Raw genomic sequence first — 16285 nt, forward strand, 5'->3', positions numbered from 1 at the left:
ATCAAGGAATATAAAAGTGCTGATACTACATTTCTTCATGATCTGAGAGAGACCTACACATGAGAACAACTTCAGCTGCAGAGATGGAGAAGGTCTGCCCAGGAGGCTGCCACTTTGTGACTGCTCACTGGGAGCAGGAGATGGTGTTTAGATCCCCCTCACAGAAGGAGGGTCAGACAAGGGGAGCAATCCTTCTCCTCCTGAGGACAGAATCTGGCTGCTAGCTTATTTTATGACAGCCAGATTGCAACACCATAATGCAACTAACATTTTAACAGCAAGCAGCCACAACTGCACATTGCACATGCCCCAGCTGGCTGGATGTCTGACACCCCCAGCCACAACAGGCCCTTTGCAAAGCTCCAGCTGAAAGGCTGAGCACAGGCTCATGCCTGGTCTGAACATGTCCCTGCAAGCCCCCTATGTTGTCACAGGGGAGAAGGAGACACTGGGGGTGACTTGTTAAAAAGCAGACATCTAGAATAGATCAGATGAGCTGTGCCCTGAAAGCAGCTCTTCCTGGATGCCTAGATCAGATATCAATGCCTACAGAGAGCACACAAAGGTAAATCAGCTGAGTCTCAGGTGAGGGCATGTCCATGCCACTGCACCAGTGCCTGAGGAAGCTGAAAGCGAGAGAGAAACTGAGCAGGGAGGTCAGTCAGGCACTGCTGCTGCCTGCTCAGATCCCAGGGGGAGATGGGGCACCACCCACGCTTTGTCAGTGCTCCAAGGTCTGCTTTCTGGGACCTGTCTTGGGATAATTCTGCATCTAGAAGCAGATATCACGAGATGTGCATCAAAGCAGCCCAGTAGAAAGTCATGGGCCTGGACAGGAGATTAAGGAAGTAAAATACAAGCTTCAGAAAGTTTCTGCATCAGGCTCATTACTGAGTGAGAGACACAAACAAAACAGATGAATGCATCTGACTGTGAATTGTATTCAAGAACGGTACCACTGCAGTTCTTTGGTACCAAACTCCAGCTGCTGTGGGTCAACAGATGCCTGGGATTTCAGCTGGTGAATAACATGCTCAGGGCACAGCTTGGTCTGGCCATGCAGTTGTGCTTCATTTTTGATTCCTGCTTGTGGACAGCAGCTGGGGCCATGCAGGCTGGAGCAGCAGTTCTGTGTTTGCACAGGATTGGCCCCTCTGTGGCCAGCACTGCCTGCTGGGCAGCTGTGACAGCAGCTGCTTCCAGAGGGGCTGTCTGTATCCCATGCACATGAACATCACTCTGTCCATGCAGGCAGCAGGGCTGGGGGACTCACAGGCTGCTGTATCTGCACGTTTAGCACAGCTCTGGGCTCAACACCCTGTGAGGGGACAGGGTGGAAAGAAAAAGAGAGAGGAGAGGGTCCAGCAAAGGACAACAAAGACAATGAGGGGTCTGGAGCAACTCTCTTATGAGGAGAGATAGGCACTGGGCCTGCTTAATCTAGAGAAGACTGAGAGGGGATCTCAAATATCTCAGTGATGCCAAGAGGCTGTGCCAGACTCTTTTCAGTGGTCCCAGTAAAAGGATCAGGAGCAATGACCATAAAAAAATCCAAAAACCCACAAGAAATTCCACCTCAACCTTAGGAAGAACTTCTTTATGTTGGAGGTGGCAGCACACTGGAACAGCTGCCCAGGGCCGTCATGGAGTCTCCCTCTCTGGAGACATTCAAAACCCACCTGGACACGTTCCTGTGTAACCTGATTTTGGTGATCCTGCCTTGGCAAGGGAGTTGGACTAGATGCTCTCCAACAATCCCTTCTAACGCTAATTCTAGGATTCTGTAACAAATGGAGCACCCCTGGCCGCATCGGCCTCAGGCAGAGGAGAAGCCCGAGCACAGCGTTCTCTGGCCTGGTCCCAGTTCTCTCCAGCCATTTCTCCTTTCCTGCAGGTACGGAAAGCGCTGGCAGAGAAGGGCTCTGTGCCACCCGGCCAGCGGCTGCTCAGCTGAACCTCTCCAGGCGCCGCCGGCAGAGGCAGGCAGGGGATGGGGCTGAGGCGGGGAAGCGGCGGCGCGGCCTTCCCTCAGGGCAGCAGGGCTGCGGGGAGTCCGGGAGCCCCGCCACTGCCGCCGGGGCTCTCGCAGCCTCCCGGGGCTCTGCTTGTGCTGCCCGGGCTCCCGGGCCTCCGGGCTCCCCGTGCTCCACTCCCACAGCGCCCGGCCGGCACAGGCGGCCCCAGCCCCGGCTCCCTCGGGCTGCCCCCACCGGGGCAGCGGCTGCAGGGCCCGTGAGAGAGGGTCAGGCAGAAAGGAAAAGTGAATTGGAGAAAAACGAGGGAGATGCAGGCGTATCCGGAAAGAGATTATCCCCTTACAGGATTTATCCGCTGCAGAGCGCGCTGGGTCGCTCCAGGAACGATCAAATGTCCTATTTTCTGTTTGCTTTGAGCTCTTCCCTTTGCCACGCTGAGCTGAACCCGTTCCTTGCTGTTTGGCTGAGACACAGGATGGGCGCTCCTGCACTTCATCGCCTGCTGCTTTGTATCCGTGCAGACGGGATGCAATCGGCAGGCAGGGAAGGATGCTCCGGCAGTTCTCCACACAGCCATGGGCACCAAAGCAAGGAGGAACCGTATTCAATCCATTTTCACGCTGAATTTCTAAATGCTCCTCCCTGCGACATCCAGCCTGGTCACATCTTCCCACTTCATGCAAGCAGTATAACCACACTGACACCTAGAGAGGAGGCTGAGGTTTCTCTGTTAGCTACCAGCACCAGGGCTAGCTGTCTAATACACCTTGAAATGCCCTTAGAGATGTGAAAGCTTGCAGCCTGTGGCAGAAAATTCTATGAGATTAGACATCCCCAACATTTCAGGGTGGGGTGGGGGGAAAAAGCAGTTTAGGAAAATGACAGCATTCAAAGACATCAAAATGGACACTAATTTGTGCCAGTGACTTTCTGCCAAAGGGTATTTCCTAGTCACTATACCAAAATACAGCAGTATTTGCTTGCTATGAAATATTAAAAGGAAAGGACTAAAATCCAGATATGAAACCTCACCTATTTAGCTGCTACCCAGCTATGAAAGTGTCTGAAGTGGTTTGACACCTTGTTCTGTCAATCACTACCCCAAAAGCCTCCCCAAATATCTGAGCACCCCATTTGAGCCTGCTCAGGGCGATCCAAGTCCCACCAATGTCTAACAGCAGCATAACAAGCTCAGTGAGACGTAAACCTCAGTGAAGAGTTTCCCAAACTACTGGCCTGATGCCAGGATGTGTTTTGGCATCCTACCACCCCCACTGGTGCTGGAGGGGATGAGGGAGAAGGGGGAAGTGAGCAGAGCATTGGTGTAACCCTGTCTGTCTGTACAGGGTGGTGGTGTCCGTGGGACAGCTGGCAGCTCACCCATGGCAGGGCACCTCCAGGACAGCAGAGCTACTGCTTGTACCTTACACACTTTTGTCCCTCCCCACCGCTGGTGCACATGCAGTGAGGGAGCCAGCTTGGATGATCAACAAAGAACTAGAGAACAGACATTTCAGGACAGCATTTTAGTGCTGCTCTGACACATGAGTCAGGACAGGGATTTCCTCATGCACAGCCAGGGCTGAACCAATACCATGCTCTTACACGCTCCTGGAGAGATCCTGCCCCATCACTGAACCAGAAGCTTTTTCCACAGAGTTAAAAGGGCATGAACTTACCCTCTTAACAAAATAAAGCAGCAGCCAGCCCCAGAGTGCCTCCAGCCAGAACTTGGCTGTAATCATTCTGCTGGCTCTTCTTGCATGAAAGAATCACTGTCCTTTCAGCTTTGTTAGCTGTAGGTCATGAAGGTTGTTGCAAGTGAATGGTAGCTCAAGAGATTAATCCAGAAGGGACCGATCCTTTCTGCCCATTTTGGGGCACCAGCACTTATATATGGCACTAAAACTCCATCTCTCCAGCCTGGAGACCTATTGCACTTGCTGTAAATCCATACAAGTAACTGCCCAGCTCATGGAAAAATAAGTTCATGGTCTCTTGAAGAAGAAAGTAGAGGTCTTCCAAGTTTGCAGCAGTCCTGCTCTACTTCCAGCAAGAAGATGTTGAAAGCTCTGAAGTGCCCACACTGGCCACATATTAAACCAGACAGTCAGTAAAGTTCAAAATTAAATTGCTTCCTTAATTAAGAGCTTTCAGGGCCCCAGGACAAAAAGGAAATAGAGGCCCTTTGGATTTTTTACTTTAGCAAAGCATTTCTCAAATTCATTTCTTGGTCTATCTTCATTCTCAAGATGCTCTTCAAGGAGCTGAATGCAAAAAGCCTCCTGTGCCTGCCAGTCCTTTCTCATTACTTTTGATGCACAGTCTCTGTGGAAACTGAAGCTAAAAATAATCACCCTCATCTCCTCCACTGGCACATACTATTTTATTCTCTAACCATGATTGTTTGATCTACCTGCACTCATGATCCTCCAGGGAAAGACCTTCCCAGTATCATGCCAGTTTCTGTGTGAGCCCTCTCCAGGGGTGCTGCTGGTGTTGTGCCTGGGATCATTGCCTGCACACTCTCATAAAAATGCCTTGCATCCACAGTCACTAGTAGGAACCTCTGAAAACCCCAAATCCAGCTCTGAGCTGCTGCAGCTTGAAGGACTCTCTCCCCATTTTTCTCCTTTGGACTCATTATTAGAATATTGTTTCCTCTCTTTGCTGCTGATCAGGGACCTTTGCTGGTCAGCTCACAGTGAAGGTCCAGTTGAACTAGGAACCTCTGAAAACCCCAAATTCAGCTCTGAGCTGCTGCAGTTTGTAGGATTCTATCCCCATTTTTCTCCTTTGGACTTATCATTAGAATGTTGTGTCCTCTCTGCTGCTGATCAGGGACCTTTGCTGGTCAGCTCACAGTGAAGGTCCAGTTGAATTGCAGGCTGTTTCCATGGTGCAAACAGGACCTGTTCCAGGGCAGTAGAAGCACATCATGTCAGTAAAGGGCTCAGAGCCAACAGTGGCCCTTCTGAAGAGAGGGAAAACTCCCAGTGCAAAACTCCTTGTGTAAGAGTAGGTCAAATTCAGTCTCAAGGCATCACAGCCTCCTTTTGCTCTGTGCAGACTAGGCTATTGCATGGTACCAGAAAAAGATTTTTTCATTAGATAGCCAATATCTGCCCTTTACAGTTTGCCCAGTCTTTTGTTTCTTTTCTGGACAGCAGTCTTTATGTCACTGCAGGCAGAGACCTCAACAAGCCACTAATGCCACCCAAATGCCAACTGAAAATCGGAGCAATATAAGAGAATCGACAAAAAAACACCCCTGAGATCTTCCATGCTACAGCCACCTCTCTGTGGAAGAAGAGGTGTGCCATTTCAGTTCGTAGGAACAGGCACAATATGAAATAAGTGTTCTCTAGCTATTTTAGAGTGATTATGAAATGAAACCTGAGGATACAATTCCTGTATTAATGTGGCTGTTGAGGGAGCAGCTAAAACATTTTGTTCTGCTAGAGCCAGTGTAAAAGCAGAAAATAATTTCTCTGATCTGAAAGGTGTTTAAAAAGAAAATACTACAAAGCTTGAAAAGTAGTAGAGTCTAGTGGCTCATAAAGGTAATAGTCAAATATAGTATTTTCAATTCAGAAAAAGGGAAAGAAAAGCCACAGAAGCATAAAGCAGGAGAATCCAACAGAAGGATTGGCACGCACAGTGCAACCATTCACCCCAGAGCAAAAGAGAACTCCAAAGGAACCTGATCATATTAAACGTGAAGCTAAAATTAGATGCTTGCAAAAGCAGGTTGAGACGCAAAAATTAAAAATAGCTGCTGTATCTGCAGAAAGTAGTGGAGAATTAGATTTGAAGTCACTAGAGGAAGATGATTTAGGGGATGTTGTATATAAATGAGAAAATAAAAAGGAGCTAGGAAGATCAACATGTACAACAACAGATAGAATGCCATCCCAAGGCAGGGCAGGTGCAGCATATGAAATGACTACTGCTTTACATGGCAAGAAATAACCCAGGGATTCAGCTGCTGATCTTAGGCCATAGAAAACAGCAACTCTGGATCAGAGTGCAGGCTACTTCAAACTTTTAATTAAATTGAAACAAAACAGATTAATTTATTAAATCTTGTGCTAATACCAGTTTTTACTCAGATTGTGAGTTAAATATCAGGAGTGCAGGCTACTTCAAACTTTGAATTAAATTGAATTGAAACAAAACAGATTAATTGATTAAATCTTGTGCTAATACCAGTTTTTACTCAGATTGTGAGTTAAATATCAGCATGCAGCCTCCTCCATGCCTGCATCAAGTCAAAAGTCTGCACAGACAGGTAAGGAGGAAACGCAGCTGGCAGTGAAGGCACAAGCCAAGAAAAGACAGCAAGTTTTATGAATAAATGAGGAGTTGCTCAATTGTTGACAGGATGTAATAGCAAGCACAAGCCACCCTTTGCTGATAGGGCACAGGTACCTGCAAGTGGGTACAATCTCCTGGCAGCAACAGTAATCAATCAGATTCCATGGCCTGATGGATTGTGAGAGCCAGCTGTCCAAATACACCCCTACTGCTTGCCACAGACACTGATGTAGCAGAATGAGAGGGAACCTCTTAGAGAGCTAGAAGAACACTCTTCTAGAAGAATACTCTGCTGAGTATTATGGGTTTTGTCCAGGAGGTTAGGGGGGAAAAAAACCTGAGGAAACATTCCTGTGTCAGCCAAGCAGAACACACAGTGTGAAATGAAAACATGGATAACAGAGAATAAGATTTCCTCAAAGAAAGAATGAAGGAAAACATGGTCAGGATTGGCACATATTTCCCTAGCCCCTAGAATGCTTGCCCTGAAACAAAGGGCAAAACCTTTGACTGTGTCCATGTGGCCACAAATATTAAGGATGGCACAATCCAGGAAGGCAGCAAGATAGAGCTAACTCAGAATGAAAAATGAAAGATCCAGGCAGGAAGAGTGCTACTGAGGAAAGGCATTTTTTTGCAAGTTACAACTGAATATTAAAAGGAAAATTTGTAAAAAGACAAGGCTAAAATTTTTATTTCTTCTCCCTGCTCTAAATACATAGTGGCTGTAGGAAAGCAGTGTTTATAAGGGTACACCTGGATTCACTTGACATGACAGAAGGGAATTCCACATTTCAGTCAGTCTCTAAAACACAACTCTGGAGTGTTGCTAATATACGGGGACTAGATCTTAAACTTGAAAACACCCTCATTCCCTAATATTTAAGGGATGGGGATGTACTCCTATCCTGTACCATTCTTTTCACTAATTATTCAGCTTAGTATTTCAAGGTGATTAAGCAGCAAAGTCTTGCTTCTTACTAGGGACTAGATCTTAAACTTGAAGAAAACACCCTAATTCCCTAATATTTAAGGGATGGGGATGCACTCCTATCCTGTACCATTTTTTCACTAATTATTCAACTTAGTATTTCAAGGTGATTAAGCAGCAAAATCTTGCTTCTTACTCTGGTCTCTGTGACAACAGTTTTGCTTTAGGCAATACAGCAAATCTGTTAGGAATGAACACACACTGAGTACTCCCACAAGAATAGGAGTAGATGATCCATGATGATCCAGAATATTTGATGTGCTGTCATGACTTGCTCAGGAGTGGGGCCTTTGTGGAAGCATGAGGGACTGTCTTCAGGCAGGCTCCAGGAGTGAGGTACCCTACCACCTCCCCAGGAGTTTGCAGTAGGGCAGGCAGCCAAACCAGCACAGCATGGCCCCAGCTTTATGTGCTGCTCAGTTCTAGGCAATAGGGAAAAATAAACAGGCTGCAGCTACCCTGCGTGCAGGGGAGCAGGTGATGAGCCCACAGTCTCACAGCTCTTCACATCAAGGTGGCATCTGTCTTCTTTCTTCCCCTCAGTGGCAGCTCCACACCCGTGTCTTCCACTGCTAGCCAAGTGAGCCTTGAGGAATTCACCACCCATCACAAGGCACTGTTTGGCTCCTGTACAACCAATTCTAGCAATGGTGCTGGCCTGTCAGCTGTGTCCCAGCCCCAGCCTGTTCTGCAGATGGGTTTGCTGCTGAGGTGACAGGGCCAAAGTGGTACAGACCACAGAGTAACTCCATCCTGCACTATTGGCACTGGTTCTTGGGGATTTGACAGGATTGCCAGGCCTCTCTTGGATTTAATTTCCTACTGCTTTTCCTGCAGGCTGGTGGCAAAGCTCTCAGCCAACACTGACACCATGCCAGCTCCCACTGCAGGGACACTCCCAGGAGTCAGCACATGCAGAGCATACACTTCTCAGCATTGTCAGAGAGCCCCAGATCACTGGCCACGGGAGCCTAAAACACAATGCATTTGCTTCCTTAAACACCTCCTAATGCTAATGGATTCTATTCTTCACTAAGGAGTTCTCTATTGTTGCCCCATGCCAACTCCTCAGCTTTATTTTCCTTCACCATCACCTCACAGCCTTTCTCCCCACTGTGGGTTCCTGATCAAAATCCCCCTCTCTAGCATCACACCAGGGATCACACAGCACCTGACTTGCTAGGGCTGCATAGCTATAGGCTGCTACCCAAATAATTCCTGCAGTATGAGAGGGGATTTTTATGAGCTTGCTCCACTGATGGCTGCAAGTGAAATTGCTGCCAGCTGAGGATTACAAACCTGTAGAGAGCTGGCAGAGATCCAGGCCCTTTGTTCCCTCAGTACAAACGGATCAAGCACACTGCATCTCCTGATGGCAGTGGTGACTCTTGTGCACTCAAGATAGAGCTGGAAAATCAGACAGCTGTCCCCTCCCCTGCCCTGAGTAAATAAGACACTGAATGCTTTGGTGCTGCCAGCACAAATATGATGTTAATGCAAAGGCAGAGACTGCTCAGCCCTTTGTGTGTGTCCAGGGTAAATGAGAGCAGCTGCTTGCCCCTGCTGCATGATGCTTTCCATTTCATCTCAGCTGCAGGACCCCAGCAGCCATCAAAGCCTGCAGCGTTCTGCACCAGTCCCTCCCCCACAAAGGGAAACAAGCTTTATCCTCACCAGCCAGAAGTGCACATAGGGTTACTTTTCCTTTTTAAAAATCTTGCTTGCTGTGGATTACATATCACACTTACCTTGGCCTCTTAACAGCAACCTGGCTCTGCATTCAGCTCTGTGGAACAGGCACACATGCAGCCTGAATTTGTACCAAACAATCCCTTATTTGTGAATCTCTATTTTACCAGCTACAGTCCTGCCTCTTCCATCTCCTCATCTTTTGAAGGAAAGGACTCTGGGATGGGACTTATTTCTTCTATCAAAAGCATAAGGGTAAATTTCAGCCTTAAGGAAATAAGGGATGTCTTTTTGAGGGAGTATGAAATTTAAGTTTTTGTTGAAACAATCAGTGTGCTAAGATTTCCAGCTCTGTTTCACCTGTTGGCCAGACCTCAGCCATCAATAAGGCCTATACTGATCTAATCTATTACAGCTCTCATGTGTGCAAAAATACTCACTATTACCATTTCACAACTAGGCCATGCCAATGACTAACAGGTCTGTTTGTGACAAAATAGATAAGCACACAAGAAATAGACAGGAACAAAATTCTGTTGTAAATATTAAAAGGTTAATAAAATTTCTGCCACATCATATGTAACCTTAAGTCCCAAACACTGAAAAACTTAAGGTATAATTACCATCTCTTTTCTTAGACACTATGAAAACAGGAGTTTGAGATTTTAGGATGAAATATGTATTTTTAAATGAATAAACCTGCACAGTGATGCAAACAAGTGAAAATTGCCCTTATTACCTCTTCCAAAAGGCAATTCAAATGAAATTCTGGATAGTTACCAGCTACAGAAGCCCCTGCTCTGAACCGACAGAAAGAAGTGCTGACCAGCATTAGCAGGAGTGATACATAACCCTCTTTACCAAAAACCCCACAGGGCCCCAGTGTAAAAGCCCCCCCAGCCAACGCAGGCACAGCTAAAGCCATGCCCCAGAAGCTGCAGCCCTCTTTACCAAAAGCCTCACAGGGCCCCAGTGTAAAAGCCCCCCAGCCAACACAGGCACAGCTAAAGCCATGCCCCAGAAGCTGCAAAGGCAAAGCCTCTGCATCCCCTGCTGCAGCAGTAAAGACCCAGGGCACATTCCTTCAGCAGCACTCATACTGACTTTATTACACTCTTTGACACCACAGTTTAGTATCAGAAGGTCAATAGCTCTGGCACACCAAACAATTACAATTTGCATTATATACCTCTATGTCCATTTTCATCACAAACAGTTTAAACAAACAAAAAAACCTGAACAGCCTTTGTATTAAGTTTGTCAAAACATTCTTTCTGGGCAATTCACAGGGAGTCAGACACCTTAATAAATAAGGCCACATGAGAAGACCCAAATATTTCCAGTGAATGAGCTGAACATCAATGAAGAATTTGTCATATTCAGACATCTCCCCTTACATCCTTTCATGCACAAACTTTGTTGATGCATCTCAAAAATAATAGAGAGAAGCCTAAGCAGTAGCAGACTATATCAACTTTAGTTTCTACAGTATTTGTCAGTGGTTTCGGGCCAAACTTTATTTTTCCTCCCGCCCCACCTCCTTCAAGTGTTTAAATCATCTATTGCATCCATATACAAGCCCTCATATTAGTAAGACTAGAAGCTATGAACTCATTCAACAAATTTCCTTGTTCAGAGATTGTCTCCAAGCCATTAAACAGTAACAATATTAAACATAGAAGTAATGTCCTTCCTGACAGGCCCAGCAGCAGATCTGATAGTCCTTTCAGATCATGGTATCTGGAAACCTACACATCTTGGCTGCAACTTTGACTGAGCTATAAATTTTACTCATGTGACTTTGCAAGGTATCTGTAGCAGGAAGAAACTAAACTGCATTTTCACCTTCCCTGAATGAATTTACTTTCCATTTTTCAGAGAAGACTTAGCAGAGCTAAACAGGATGCAGTAAGAGCTCTGTCTGGGTTATTTCTCAGCCATGCCTCCTATAAGGCTTATTTAAGAACCAGAAAGGGTCAGCATCCAGATAACCTCTTCATTTCACTCTTCAAAAACTGTAATACAATGCTGCACAGCCTTGAAAGACACAATGTATTTCATGATAATTAAACACTTCAGTTGGAGTACCCAAGACCTTGCATCAAACCATAGTACAAAATAGAAGTTTGTATGAATTATCAGTCATTACTGAAATGAATCATAATGGGTCCATGCTCTTGGTAGTGTGATGTGCAAGTGGAAGCACTTCAAAATATCAAGTTGTTTTTATACCCTTTCAGCTGGACTTTCAGAAATTCTGTTCCATTGGCTGTGTAAGTTGGTGTCCTTGTATATAAGCCAAACATTTACTGCCCATAAAACTGCATTAACCAAGCCAAACACCTGTAGGTTAAAGAAAGAAAAAGGGGGGACAAGAAATATAATATTAAATTTGTGTTGTGTTTTATTGGGTTTTGTTTTTCTTTATTTTAAACCAAGCCAGAAAGTACTTGTTACTGGTTTGCCTTGAAGAGATAGTCTTTGGCACTCCTTTCATTTGGACAAGACATTTCCAATCTCTACAGAGTCAGTCTTTGGAAATGTCTTGTCCAAATGAAAGGAGTGCCAATCTCTACAGAGTAATATAAGCTATTTTAGCCATTTAACAGAGCTCTTTGTAGACCAGATAGTTAAATTTGCTCTATATTTTGCACAGTTAGACAAATTCTTTTCAACCACTGAGCACCCCCACATATGCACTCTCATACCAAATGACTGATTATTATTAGGCCAATGAATAACAGCCTGAATTTAGAAAAGTAGGCTTCAGTAGGAAGATCATAAAATAAGCCTAATTTGCTTTGTTATGAAATGTTCTTTGTACGAACATGAGTTTCATACCATTATGTTACAAGGAACCTCAATCTGATGTGTAAAAATGCTCACAGTTGAGTAAAAAGCTAGGTTCAGCACCAGCGCAGCATTTCCTCTTTACTTACATCAGTCATCAAACCACTTGGGTGGCTCAGTAAGATATTTTAAGTTGCTCTTGGCTAAAAGCATAAATAGACACTCAAATGTGTCTAGAAATGCTGCACGTAGCAGCTCTAGAGGCAGATTCTGCAGAATGTTTCTCCTAGTTTCCTTTAGAAAAAAACTTGTTTCCTCCAAGAAATTATTTGCTCAGTGTTTTACCATGGTATTAATGGACCTAAATGACAAATAACCCATAAAGAAATCTTAACACAGAGCAACTCATGCCATCAGTAGAACAGCACTCTCAGGTACCATTTGTTGTTTCCCAACACATTTATTGTACCCGTATGGTGGAAGGCATACATACCACAGACACATTCAGAATTCCCATGCTGGTCACAGAAAGAAAATGGCAAATTGTTCCTGGTGCTTTGCAGGATTCAATTCCTGGAACAATGCTGGCTCCTGTGGACACCTTGATGTCAGCAAGCGCCTTTGCCCAAACAAAAGTACTGACCAGCCACAGAAAGGCTATCAAGACACTGATTGCCAAGTCCTACACAAGAGAAATACTCATTAATAGGTTTAAAAAAATGCAGGAATATACATGAGAGCAAGGCAGTTATATCACCAAGATAACAGCATCAGTGCTAACAATCACAAGGAAATTTAGTCATTAACAATGTTATAGTTACAACTCAGTGTTGATAACCAGCTACAAAACTTTATGCTTGAGCTTGAGAGATACAAAAGACAACCTTAACCTAAGAAATCTGTTTCTAAAATCAGATGCATAGCACCTACTTTATGAGAACTTAAACCAAAGTTAAGTAAAGTGAAGGTGATGGGATAAGGGCAGAGGATTTAAATCTGGATGGCTGATAGGCTAAAATTTGGTTTGAAAAGTCGCTAAGTCCATTTTCAAGCATGTTATGAAATTTCTCATTCAGAATTTCAATATTGAAGGTGACTAAAATTCACAGTGCAACTATTTTCCTCTGCCAGTTGCAGCAGGTGCTCTATACAGAGAAATATTTCAGATTAAGAGAGGAGGTCCCACCTATGGAACAATTGTATGCTCAAATGCATAATACAAAAGAAAAGTGGTAGTGAAGATACTGTTCACCTGAAAAAGTGAAAGTTCATTCCACTGCTTCAATAACTGCATAAGGTGTGATGCCTCGGGTGGCCAAGGACTTTGGGCCCCTTTTCTGCTCAAGTGCTGTAGGGACCAGTCTGAGATACTTGTGTTCACACTCCATTTAACTTTTGTAACTACTGGATATTCACCAATTATTCTTGCATTAGCAATATTTCCCATCTCTCTGCCGCTCCAAAGTCAAAACATTAAAATATCTCAGTATTACTTACAGTTAGTGGAAACTTGTTATTTTGCTGATACACATGGTTATACCCAATATATACCACAAGGGCAGTAACAGAGTAGAGGAACACCAATGCTGCCAGTATAACAAAGAAGTGTGCAGAAGAGGAGAAGTCACCCATGAGGTAGACATCAGTCCAAGTACCACCACAGCCTTTTGGGTCTGGTGCACTAAATGCAACAGTATTCAACCTGTGAAGATTATATCCATGCAGTCAGAGTTTGCTATACAGTGGGAGTTTCATTATTTATACTTCATTATTATTATACTTTATTCATTATACTCCATGCTTCACAGGAACAGAGCTTCAGCGTTTAAGTTTACTCTGAAAGATACACTATAGATATCTAAGTAATCAGTTATGCAACACAAAGGTTTGTCAAGCTCTCTGAAGATTGTATCCAATCCTACACTAAGATATGCAATAGTACCTTCAGGAGAAGAGCCTTAATTGCATTTTTAGAGCAGTTGAACAAAAAATTCTCCATTTGGAAGCAGACGTAGCAACATTACTTGAGAGACTTGCAGTTAAACAAGGTAATCAGGACTTAAAAGGCATTATAGCTACAAAAACCACCAGCACTGAAGCTGAATAAATAAAGCAGTGTGACAACAAGTGACCACTCTGTGACCAGCACAGAATTATTTCAGATTCCCACTCTCCCCTCCAAATGCTATTACAATGCTGAACTTTGTGACCCAATTCCCTACTCTTGTAGGGTTTTTTACTGGCTGTCCATTGAATCAATTTCAATATTTATTTATGTTATCACATTTATTGAACACACATGGAACACCAACCACCCTGCACTCTTCATAGTTGTGCAGCTGCAAGAGCAAAGAGGAATCCTTCCTCCTCCTGCTCCAGGAAAGGAGCTGGTCTCTACAAGAGCACTGCAATGACACTGAAGTATTTAGGTTTTTTGTGCCCAACATCTTCACCAAGATAATGCTGGAATAAATTTTCCATTCAGTCTCTGAACAAAAATAGGATAATGGCACATTCAAAATAATCTTATCTGGACCTCCCTTTTTGTGCCCAACATCTTCACCAGGATAATGCTGGAATAAACTGAAAATAATTTTCCATTCAGTCTCTGAACAAAAATAGGATAATGGCACATTCAAAATAATCTTATCTGGACCTCCAAAGCAGCTACAAACTGACAGAGAATTAGGCTGTTAAAATGGATTGTGTTTTTTGTCTTACTAATTACTTTCTGTAGCATTCATACACTGCTAGACTAGAGCTTAAGATAGAGTAATACAGAGCATAACAGCCTACTGCCATTACTAACTACTTCTTTCTATAAGGCACCAACAAATACAGTGCCTTGAATGATTTCAACTAAATATTTTATTATTGCTACAGAGCAAACCAGAAGTTTCACATCTTCACTTATACAGTAAGCATATGATCATAAGGAAGCAGATAGGGAAAGGGGGAATAAGAAATAATTATCCAGTAATAATTGAAGAGCTAAAGCTCACCTGAATGGATAAGCAAAACCAGCTGTAACTGTTTTGTTTACCACACCTTCACAGGAAACTAGAAGAGCAGTTTCACCTCGAAAGCCTCCACATGTGGCAAAAGCAAAGGTGGCAAGAATCTGTAGGAATTGATACACAGACACATTAGTTCACACCACTAGAGCTCCAAGGAAGCAAACTCAACATTTAGCTGAAATAGCTAAAGACAAAAAATAGCAACAAAGTTAGCAAAGCTGAAGTATGAAGTGATGTCAAAAAGAAAATGCCAAGTTTCTAAAATCCAAAAGCATAAGCAACACTGCTAACCAAAGCCCATTTAAAAGTGCTTTCTGTATATTTTATTTTCAATTGCACAGAATTTTTTTGGGATTTGTATTTTGTCAGGTTTTTTGTATGCTGACAGCCAGCACAGTATTTCTTGCAGGTGATACAGGAAATATTTTTACAAGTCCTGCATATCCACAACTATGAATTCAAATAGAAAGTACATGCTCAGAGTATCACACATCAACTTGACCCTCTGAATAGCTCTTATGTTCCCTTTTTTCACTATCCAGACCTTAAATCTCCAATCATCAGAATGCACAACACAGAGCAGCAAAAGCTGCTGTAACACACTTGTAATTAACACATCAGGTTTATGTATCTGCACTCCCAGGGTGGGGCTGAGGAGCAGCCCAGTGTTGGACACCTAGCAGCAGCAACCTGGGGCATCGTCTGTCAGCCCAGGGGCTCACACCTCCCCAGGGGTACCCAGCCCAGGGGCAGCAAAGGAAACAGCCCCCCCATCCCAGCTGCACTCACCCATTCAAGGACCTTAACAAAGCCCAGAGGCTCCAGGAGCATGCTGAAGTCCATCCTCAAGTCCACCATCATGGGAAGAGACCAAGGCAGCCAGCAGAAACCAGCCCCAGCCAACTGCTGCAGCATCCCTGGCAGCTCCTATAAGGGCAGCCCCTGCCACACCCCTCAGCTGGAGGTGGGCACGGAGCCACCCACACGCACCCAGCTGGGGCTCCTCAGCCCCAGGCCTCGGCTGGGGACATGGTGCCTGTCACCAGGGGGAACAGCATGGCACTGTCACCCTTGCTCCAAGAATGACACAAGAACAGGTGAGGGACCCAAAGCAAGAGGAGAAAAGGAGGGTTTATTACAAAAGATTCTTCTGTTTTTATAGACCGATACATTACATTTTACTTGATTGGCCAGTTAATAAAAAATATCTTTCTCACACGCTGTCCTTGAGAAGAACTGGAAAACAAAGTGGAAGAACACCACCTGCAGATTGTTTATACAAACAAGTTATCACATTCTTACAACTCCCTAAAAATTCTCAGAAGCCACTGTGAGAAACGATTGCAGTTTCTCTCTCCCTGACTGACTGACATCCACAAGGCCAAGGTAACTTCTTCCTCTCCTCTTCCTCTCTCCCACCCAGCACACTTTGGACAATCATATGTGCTGTACCTTGAGCTTGATGATTTGATGGCAAATAAGGCACAGGTATCTGACAGTCTATG

General features: G+C 44.4%; 1 protein-coding gene across 1 annotated transcript; it reads right to left on the reverse strand.

The window, feature by feature from the left end:
* Positions 1 to 10908: 10908 nt before the first annotated feature.
* Positions 10909 to 15916, reverse strand: SYPL1 (synaptophysin like 1). The gene is made up of 5 exons (XM_039723734.1): positions 15570 to 15916; positions 14766 to 14884; positions 13261 to 13465; positions 12257 to 12445; positions 10909 to 11316 (listed from the first exon to the last, which is right to left on the reverse strand). Exons 1-5 carry the CDS (start codon positions 15693 to 15695, stop codon positions 11200 to 11202), a joined length of 756 nt encoding a protein of 251 aa, XP_039579668.1. The 5' UTR covers positions 15696 to 15916; the 3' UTR covers positions 10909 to 11199.
* Positions 15917 to 16285: the final 369 nt, after the last annotated feature.

This window comes from Passer montanus, unplaced genomic scaffold, assembly GCF_014805655.1.
Source record: "Passer montanus isolate IOZ18808 unplaced genomic scaffold, ASM1480565v1 scaffold50, whole genome shotgun sequence".
Classification (NCBI taxonomy): domain Eukaryota; kingdom Metazoa; phylum Chordata; class Aves; order Passeriformes; family Passeridae; genus Passer; species Passer montanus.